At 51.0% G+C, this 9,711-nt stretch overlaps 1 protein-coding gene across 1 annotated transcript; it reads left to right on the top strand.

Moving 5' to 3' along the window:
• The first annotated feature begins 939 nt into the window (after positions 1 to 939).
• Positions 940 to 6,882, top strand: LOC140912139 (perilipin-3). Its single transcript, XM_073346305.1, has 8 exons — positions 940 to 1,000; positions 2,034 to 2,104; positions 2,729 to 2,924; positions 3,638 to 3,720; positions 3,826 to 4,111; positions 4,837 to 5,027; positions 6,042 to 6,164; positions 6,264 to 6,882. Exons 1-8 carry the CDS (start codon positions 940 to 942, stop codon positions 6,633 to 6,635), a joined length of 1,383 nt encoding a protein of 460 aa, XP_073202406.1. The 3' UTR covers positions 6,636 to 6,882.
• The last annotated feature ends 2,829 nt before the right edge of the window (positions 6,883 to 9,711 follow it).

Consider the following 9,711-nt stretch of genomic DNA (forward strand, 5'->3'; position numbering starts at 1 on the left):
AAATGGAGCGTAAAGGCGCTCTTCAGAGAGAACAACTGGAGTACTCTGAGAATATGAACCATTATTATTATTTGTATGACCGTAGCATTTCAAAGCAAAAATCAGAACTGGAATCCCATCGTGCTAGGTACTGTCTTAACACAGAGTAAAAGGCCTGCCCCAAACAGCTCATAATCTGAAACTAGGTTTGCCAGCCCTCCAGGATTGTCCTGAACTCTCCAGGAATTAAAGATTAATCTTTAATTAAAGATTGTCATGTGATGAGACCTCCAGGAACACATCCAACCAAGATTGGCAACTCTCACACCCTGTAACTTTTCATGGGCTCACAGCTCTCACTGGGCAAAGTAGAGAATGCAGCTGTGTGATTGGTCTCCTGAGCTGTCTGTCAAGTGTGCCCAGCCCTATGATGACATCATCACAGGAATATAATGGCTGAGACTTGAGGGAGGTCTGAGCATTAGTGAAGGATTAGTAGTGTGGAAGTTTGGTAAGATGTGTGGTTAACCTCTGTGTTATGTTTCTGGTTCCTAGGTTCTGTATTGGTTTCGATGGGGGCTCTTTTCTTACACAGAGTGTGACCCAATGTTTTGCCTGATGGCCAGTAGTGGCTAGGATTGAATGGTCAGAAGCTCTTAGCTAGTTTCAGTGCTTAGTGGCTGTACTTGTGTAAAGCATTTTGAGTTCAGTCTTCTGAGCAAACGGTCCAGGGAAGGAAACTATTTGCCTTCCAGACTGGGAGGCCTGGAGTAATGGTATGTTCTAGGAGATGGAGGCTTCCCTAGAGGAGAATAGAATATTTAAGAAGGAGAACTAACTTAGAGTTTCGACTAGGGGAAAAACTCCTACTCACCTCTCGACCTGAGCAAAGCTATGCTGTTCCCACTCAGGGATGGGGAATGGGACTTCTGGTTGTGGTCTGAGTTCTGGCTTGTCCGAATGATCTGCAGGTGGAAACACTTGACTGAGGTGGCTGATTCAGCTGAGACTGGAGTGCTGGGTAACCAATATGGATCTGAAACAGATATTGCAGGAAACATGAAAGGAAAACAGGCCTGGTGCCTTCCCATAAGGGAAATGCTTCCTGGCCCTAGCTTTCTAGTTAGTTGTCTCACTCTCGCCTCTAGGAGTGATGGTGTCAACTTACCTAAACTGGAATCTGTTCCTTTACCAGACCATCTTTACCTGACAATAGAAGATATTTGTATTTTTACCAGCTAAATTGGCTTTAAAATAACCAGCCTGCCATAGTGGGCATCTCCTATGTAGACTCATAGATATTAAGGTCAGAAGGCACCATTATGATCATCTCCTATGTAATTCAGTATCCAGGGAGACTCTTACACTACTCACTCAAGAGGTCCCTGAAGGCTCCCCAGTGGTACCTTCTCAATTCAGTGTTCTGTGTGTGTAGTCAATGGCTACTACCTTCAGCAGGATAACTTCTGTCAGTGATTGTACTCTGGGATGAATGGAATTAGCCCCGGTACAATCTAGGAAAAGACTAAAGTAGGAGGGTGCCTCTGATGAGCTGTGCAGGTATCCTGGTGCTCCCCTTGGGAGGCATTGTTGGGTCTAGAAGTCTGAGGAGAAGCTTTGGGAGTGTGTAACGCCAAAAGACCCTGGTAATGGGCAGGATCAAACCTGGGACCTCTGGTCCTAAATGCATGAGCCTCTACTGCATGAGTTAAAAGCCATAAGGCTCTTAGCTAAGACGGTAAAGCCAATAAATTAATCTCTGCCTCTCTAACTGGTCCTGGTGCTACGAGATGGGACAGAAGAACACACCCACAAGATGTGTGGATTACAAGTGCATCCCTGGGCTTGAAGAACTGGCTGTCTCTGAGCCTGCCTTAGATCAAAGGTTTAAGGGCCTGGCCTGCTCTCTGTAGAGAGAGACTTACTGCAGGGGGACAACCTGGTCTGGCTCTTAGAGAAAACGGACCGGGAGCAGCTCTCCTGGTATTCCTACACAAGATTGATTTCACTGTTTCCTGCTGTAGCCACTCAATATTCCTTTTTGGGTCTTGCAGGGACATCTCACTCCACCATGTCTGCTAAGGAAAATGAACCACAGGTGGAGATCCAGGCAAAGGAGCAACAGGTGGGTCCCTCCTGGGGAGGCAGGTGTGCTTGGCGGCTGGAAAGGCTGTTCTAGCTTGAATGTCTCCACTGCTGGAGACAGGGACTCGTAACCACAACACTAGCCAATGATTCTAGCTCTCAGAGTGCCGTAGTCACTGCCCACATGTGCCTGCTGAATCTGGGAGGAGCACAGGTGACCCTGTGAATGCTGTCTGCATTAGAACACTGGCAAATCCCATTAATTGCAATGCCCAGTGGGGGCATTGTACCGGGTGCTGGACCGAGACATGGTTCCTGATCGAGAGAGACTGCACTTGGAAAGACAAAAGGTCTCTCCATTCCTGCTCTCGCTGACGGAACGAGATCATGACACAGTTCTGTTTTGTTGGTGGGTGTGCTAGGATGGAAACGGCATTCCTGAGACCTTGCTGAATATAGGCAGCTGTTCCAATGGAACCAGGCTTCTGGGTCTGTAACTAATCTCACAGGCAGGCCACTGAAACCCAGGTGAAATGGACAGGAGACTGTCCTCAGAGCTGGGCAGTCTCCTACAGAATCAGTAGTTGCAGAGGAAAAGAGACAGGAGGGGCACCTTGAGAAGCCAGGAGCTCTTCCTCAACTGACTCCTCTTTCCCTCCCCTAGACTGCAGGGGACAGGGTGGCTGGCCTGCCCTTGGTCAGCTCTACCTGTGAGATGGCCTCTGCCAGCTACGCTGCCACCAAAGAAACCCACCCAGCCATCAAAGGGGTCTGTGAGGTAGTAGAGACTGGGGTGAGGGCCATCACCTCTGCTGCCATTACCGGGGCACAGCCCATCCTGGACCAGCTGGAGCCACAGCGTGAGTAAGGGAAGGGAGGCAGGAACACTCCTGTGTGTGTGGCGGGGGAGGTGGGTCTGGGGGCAGGCTCAGCCTACAGTGGCTCTAGGCCCACTACTGAGCTCGGCCTCCAACTGGCCGCAAACAGAATCCACAAACTCCCTTCTCCTGCTTCCCTGAACTCAGCGAGCTCCTAAACTTGATCTGGCCAAGGCATTGGCCTTGTGCGGAGGAGTTCTGACGGCTGCAGCAGCTGCTGGTGGGGATTCCTGCTCAGGTACCAGGGGTGAGCTGGACCAGCCTAGAGGCAGGCAGTGCCCAGCCACAATCCCTGGTGTGCATGGCTGGCCCAGTACCACACAGCCACATGCACTGTGTATGGGACCTAATGCCATGGAGCAACACCTGCTAGAGGCTACAGGAAGCAGCTCCCATGCTAAAAGGATCTGAGCCCATGGCAGGCACTGGAGACTCCTGAAAACCTCTAGGAGAAGCTGGGGGTGGATGAACAGATGACTGGCAGCCAGATCTCCTGACTGCTAAACCTGGCTCTGAAACAGACTGGCTCCATAGCCTTGGGCAAATTGCCCAAACCCTCTTCCTTGGCTTTCCCATCAGTAACCTGGGGACACTTGCTTAGGAACACCAGTCCTCCAGTGTACAGGGATTAGCAGCCCCACGAGATCTGTGCACATGAAGGAATTAAGGGAACGAGTTCTGTGGTTATGTTTCAGTTGCAGCAGCCAATGAATATGCCTGTCGGGGTCTGGACAGACTGGAGGAGCAGCTGCCCATCCTGCAGCAGCCGATTGAGAAGGTAACCACACGAGTGTCACGACTGGTCCTGGAGCAGGATGAGGCTGTGGGCCCTTCATTTCTGCTAGGTGTTCAGTGACCTCTCTTCTGACCCCTTTTCCTCTAGGTGGCTTTGGATGCCCAAAAACTCGTGCGTGCCACAATGGTGGGTGCCAAGGATGCAGTCTGCAGCCCGGTCACTGAGGCCAAGGATGCAGTGACCAGCATGGTGGGCATGGCCCAAGGGGCTGTCCAGGAGAGCGTGGAGGTGACCAAATCTGCCGTGACCAGCAGCATGAGCACAGTGATGGGCTCCTCTTTGGGGCAGATGGCTGCGAGTGTCATAGACACAGCATTGGGGAAATCTGAGCAGCTGGTGGACTACTACCTCCCCATGACAGAGGAGGAGCTCGGTAAGTTCCCCTCTGCTGAATACAAACCAATGTGACCCTGGTGTCTTTGGGCACGGCTTGGACTCTCAGCTGTTCACAGTACTCACAGCTGAGCTGCCAAAAGAGCCACCTCTCCTTAAGGCTAGCTTGCAACCTAGCTTGGCTACTAGCCCTCCCTTAGTTCCTTCATGCTGGGCCCTCTGCTAGCCCTCTCTGATGGCTCTGACGCTTCTCCCTGTGCAGCTACCTGCTGCCTTACTGGTCGGTGCTGCAGGGCATCCAATCGTGCCCTGGGAAAGATTGCATCGGTCACAAGCTTTGGGAGGGCTGAAGGCATCCCTGCCTTGTATCCTGGCCCTGCCAACCGGTGGTGCAAGTAGATTTTAACTCTTACCAGTATGGCAACTCATGGGAGGGACCCAAAAACGGGGGGAGGCACATGACCCCCCCCCCCAAACGACCCCACCCTGCCTTGTGTGGGGGGCTCTACAGACCCCAGACAGGAGATGCAACTACATGGAAGGGCTGGTGGGGGGCCAGCTGGGGGCGGTACAGACACACCGGAGGAGGTGCCAGCGTTCTGCTCCTTTCGCTGCTGCGGTTCCTGAGAGCCCTGCAGTTTTCAGCGGCTACTGAAAGTCATTCCAGTACATTATCCCAGCAACAAATGTCTTAACGGCACGGCGTACCTGACCTTACTGCCTGACTTGCACCACTGCTGCCAACTGCCCTCTTCCCCCTTCCAGCTGAGCTTGCCACAACTCCCCTGGAGGGGCCTGGAGAGGCTCCTGCAGAGCAGCGGACTTACTACGTCCGCCTGGGTTCCCTGTCGAGCACGCTGCGCCAGCGAGCCTACCAGCACGCCCTGGGCAAGATGAGACAAGCCAGGCAGCGCACCCTGGAGGCCCTCTCCCAGCTCCAGCAAATCATTGACCTGGTAGGAACACGACCCCTCTCCCCTGCCCTGTAGCTGCTGTGGGTCACGGTCTGTCATAAATATAAAGGGAAGTGTAAACCACTTTAAAATCCCTCCCGGTCAGAGGAAAAGTCCTCTCACCTGTAAAGGGTTAAGAAGCTAAAGGTAACCTTGCTGGCACCTGACCTAAATGACGAATGAGGAGACAAGATACTCTCAAAAGCTGGGAGGAGGGAGAAAACCAAGGGTCTGTGTCTGTCTATATGCTGCTTTTGCTGGGAACAGAACAGGAATGGAGTCTTAGAACGTTTAGTAAGTAGTCTAGCTAGGTATGTGTTAGATTATGATTTCTTTAAATGGCTAAGAAAAGATTTGTGCTGGCTACAAGGACTATCCCAGTCTGTGTGTCTTTTTTGTAATTTAAGGTTTTGCCTAGAGGGATTCTCTGTTTTGAATCTAATTACCCTGTAAGGTATCTACCATCCTGATTTTACAGAGGTGATTCCTTTACTTCTATTAAAAGTCGTCTTGTAAGAAAACTGAATGCTTTTTCATTGTTCTAAGATCCAAGGGTTTGGGTCTGAGGTCACCTATGCAAATTGGTGAGGATTTTTACCAAACCTTCCCCACGAAGTGGGGTGCAAGGGTTGGGAGGGTTTTTGGGAGGAAAGACGTGTCCAAACTACGTTTCCCAGTAAACCCAGTTAGAGTTTGGTGGTGGCAGTAGAAATTCCAAGGGCAAAGGGTAAAATTAATTTGTACCTTGGGGAAGTTTTAACCTAAGCTGGTGAAAGTAAGCTTAGGAGGTTTTCATGCAGGTCCCCATATCTGTACCCTAGAGTTCAGAGTGGGGGAGGAACCTTGACTCTGTCTCTGCAGCCTCCCATGCTCAGTGCCATTGGCACTGTTTGTTCCTGGGCCCAGCTGTGTCGCTGCAGTAGTGCTGTCTGCCTGCTGCCCACACCTAGCTGTGGGAGAGCTTCCCTGGCCAGCCGCCTCCTGCTCTTCCCAGCTAACTGCCCTCTCCTCCTGCAGATCAGCCATGCCAAGCAGGCCGTAGATCAGAAGCTTCACAATGGCCAGGACCGTCTGTACCAGATGTGGCTCCAGTACTGCAGGGGGAAGTTGGAAGGGCAGGAGGATCCTGACTCCGCAAAGGTATTCTCCTCCTTCTCGCCCTCACAGCCTTGCTCCAGTGAACTCCCCCCATCTGCAGGGGAGACTTGCAGATACTCCAGTCTCTCTTTCTCCTTCCAGCAGGTTGAAGCTCAGGCTCTAGCCATGTCCCAGAGCCTCACCCAGCAACTGAAAACCACCTGCCTTACTCTCCTGGGCAGCATCCAAGGCCTTCCCAGCACTATCCAGGACAAGGCCCAGCAGGTCTCGAGCAGTATACAAGATCTCCAGGCCTCCTTCTCCAGTGCTGGCTGTTTCCAGGATCTGTCCAGCAGTGCCCTGGCCCGGAGTCGGGAGATGGTGACCAAGGCCCAGAAGTCCTTGGATGAGCTCCTGGAATACGTGATGCAGAACATTCCCCTGGACTGGATCGTGGGACCCTTCACTCCCGTGGGAGACTCCCCACAGTGTCCTGATGAGCTGGTGGAGGAAGGAAAGAAGGTGGAGGCCTGAAGGGTTCCCCCTGCTGCTGGAAGGAATCCAGCTGAATTGCCTGCATAGCTAGTGTGGGGTCTCCTCGCTGAGGCCGTAGTCCTGCTTTGGCAGATGGTGGACTGCAGAAGGAAGAGCTGACCTCAGAATTACAGAACCTGAATGTCATTTCCCACGCATGCTTCCCCAGAACCATGTATTACCAGTTACAGGGTGGCATCACTAGTCATGCAGGACTGCATCCCTTGCAGGGCTAGTCTGCTTCTCTCAGGACATACCTAGAGCTGTCTTCCTCTGTACACAGGAAGTGCTTCTCAGCTTGATATTTTTCCTAGCTGTGTAATGTGTAAAACTAGGGTTTAATGTCACAATAAACTGCAACTGCATTCAAATTCCTGTCTGCTTAATGTGATTCCCTCCCCAACTCGTGCTCTGTACAAACATTTACTGTACAGATGACCCCATCCACCTCTTCTCCACACACACACACCCCTTGCACCTACTTTTTCTCTGGCAGGGCTCCAGAATGGCTGAGCTTGTCTCCTGGGTGAAGGCATCTCTTCAGGTGCCTCCATTTGACTCTCTCTTCCATTGAGACTTTTTTCATGTAGAAGGAGGCAACAGGGTTCTCCCCATTGAGAACACTCATCTGGCTTCCAGTGTGTAGTGAGGCAACAATACAGACTGTGAGACCAAGTAACAGAGGGAAGAGCCCAGTGTGTTACGGCGCTATGGCCTTGAGAGGAAATGGGGTGTGTGGAGAGCTGAGAACCTACTATTGGTAATGAGCGAAGTTAAAAGGGTCACATACAGTGGTGGGAGACTGCCAGGCTTTGCCTCTAATCCAGTGTAAGAAGCTCAACAGACAGGTTGGAAGTGTCCAGGAAAAGGGATGGTGAATTGTTAAATCCCAGTTGCCTGGAGTTGTCAAAACGCACCCCTGCGCGCACACACAGGGAGACTAGCCGCAAGAGAGAGCGCAGCAGACAGTCTTGCTGAAGCATGGACATCAGCCAGCCTGCGTCCTTCCTCCCTGCTGTTAGCCAAGCACCTGCCTAACCTTTCCTCCTGCCTAGTGTAAACCTAGCCAGGTCAATAACCGTACAGGCACATGGCTCAGGGTTGTGGGAGATCCATAATCAGACCAGTGCTGGGCTTTTAATGCATTTTCCTGAGAGCTTGTGTCTGTGCTTGAAGTCACAAGGGGGTAGTGTCATCTAGGCAGCTCCATCACTGTTCCTTAGTAGCTCAAGCCTGAGTTAGGATAGAAAGGTCTCTCAGGTTCAGCACTGTAACAGCACCATGAGCAGGAATGGCTGTGTTGCTCCCAGAGATGGAGACTAGTAACAAAGTGGTCATCTCATTGGAAAGGGCCTGCCTTGTTCTCCAATCGACTGAGGATACCAAGCTCTTCATAGAATATCAGGGTTGGAAGGGACCTCAGAAGGTCATCTAGTCCAACCCCCTGCTCAAAGAAGGACCAATCCCCAACTAAATCACCCTAGCCAGGGCTTTGTCAAGCCTGACCTTAAAAACTTCAAAGGAAGGAGATTCCACCACCTCCCGAGGTAACCCATTCCAGTGCTTCACCACCCTCCGAGTGGAAAAAGTTTTTCCTAATATCCAACCTAAACCTCGCCCACTGCAGCTCGAGACCATTGATCCTTGTTTGTTCATCTGCTACCACTGAGAACAGTCTAGATCCATCCTTTTTGGAACCCCCTTTCAGGTAGTTGAAAGCTGCGATCAAATTCCACCCCCCCCCCCCCGTTCTTCTCTTCTGCAGACTAAACAATTCCAGTTCCCCTAGCCACTCCTCATAAGTCATGTGTTCCCGTCCCCTAATCACTTTTGTTGCCCTGTGCTGGACGCTTTCCAATTTTTTCACCACCTCCTTGTAATGTGGGGACCAAAACTGGAGACACTACTCCAGATGAGGCCTCACCAATGTCGAATGGAGGGGGACGATCACATCCTTCGATCTGCTGGCAGTGCCTCTACTTATACAGCCCAAAATGCCATTGGCCTTCTTGGCAACAAGGGCACACTGTTGACTCCTATCCAGCTTCTTGTCCACTGTAACCCCTAGGTCCTTTTCTGCAGAAAAGTCAAACTCCCTAACTGACAGGGAGCAATTACTGAAGCTAGTCTGCCTGTGGAACTGGAGGTGTGTTTTAAACCCTGCTCTGTTATGGATTAAAAATGGCCCCTCCAGCAAACTCACAGGGAAGAGTGAGTAAAAGCAATAGCTAGGTGGAGCCCTGCTGGAGTGAGTAAAGGTCTTAGCCTCCTCCTTTTAGGGATATGGAAAAGTACAGACTGCAGGAGTACTGGTCAGCTAATCTGACTTCTGTTTCCAAGACCAGTGAAGCTCTTTGCTATTTAGTCCAAGTCTAATAAAATGTGTGAGGTCAATGAGTGGATTTCACATCAGCAGATATTTGCTTCAAACTTGGAAAGAAGCTGGATTTTCTTTACACCATGAAGAGCATTGCAGCCTACATTTCCCCAGCACAGCCCTTACAGCTAATTTTTCCATAGGGAAGGGGTGGTTCTAACACATCCTCAAGCCAGGGTCAGACGTAAGATACCACATCAAAAAAGTTGCTGGACCAATCTCAAGTTATACAAAGCAAATGCAGTAACTGACTAACCCACCAGATGCAGTATTTATGGCACAAGGAGCAGTGAGTTATTTCAGCAAACCCCAGCATGATTCACCCATGGGCTCAAGTGTTTAATCCAAAGGCCTGTTGGAGGATCCAAGGTGTGAGCATAGAGATCACACTTGCTACACTCCAATGGTCTGAATATTAGAAGGAGAAATGGGAAAAGGAAAGAGATGCTTCCTGCCCCCAGCTGGCTATCTTTCCAGGGCACTACCCCCTGCATAATTAGTGATTGTAGCTACCAGGTAGAAAGACTTGTAGTGTGTTCTGAACATGGTTGGGCTTGCTTTTTCTGCTGGCTGCCTGTGTGGGAGGGCTATGGGTGGGAAGGTGGTTTCTAAGCCCTGAGCATGCAATGGTCTCTCTGTGCTGGTGTTACTTGCACCTGTGCAGAGCTCTCTGGAACTGAGCTACTCTTCCCAACTGCC

The sequence above is a fragment of the Lepidochelys kempii genome, chromosome 5 (assembly GCF_965140285.1).
Source record: "Lepidochelys kempii isolate rLepKem1 chromosome 5, rLepKem1.hap1, whole genome shotgun sequence".
NCBI lineage: Eukaryota > Metazoa > Chordata > Testudines > Cheloniidae > Lepidochelys > Lepidochelys kempii.

What these genes read in the sequence shown, in the direction of transcription:
- LOC140912139 (XM_073346305.1), top strand. Translation starts at nt 940, where the DNA reads ATGATCTGCAGGTGGAAACACTTGACTGAGGTGGCTGATTCAGCTGAG. An exon ending in TGCAGCAGCCGATTGAGAAG is followed by an intron (nt 3,721 to 3,825) that starts GTAACCACACGA and finishes CTTTTCCTCTAG; the next exon opens with GTGGCTTTGGATGCCCAAAA. An exon ending in CATGACAGAGGAGGAGCTCG is followed by an intron (nt 4,112 to 4,836) that starts GTAAGTTCCCCT and finishes TCCCCCTTCCAG; the next exon opens with CTGAGCTTGCCACAACTCCC.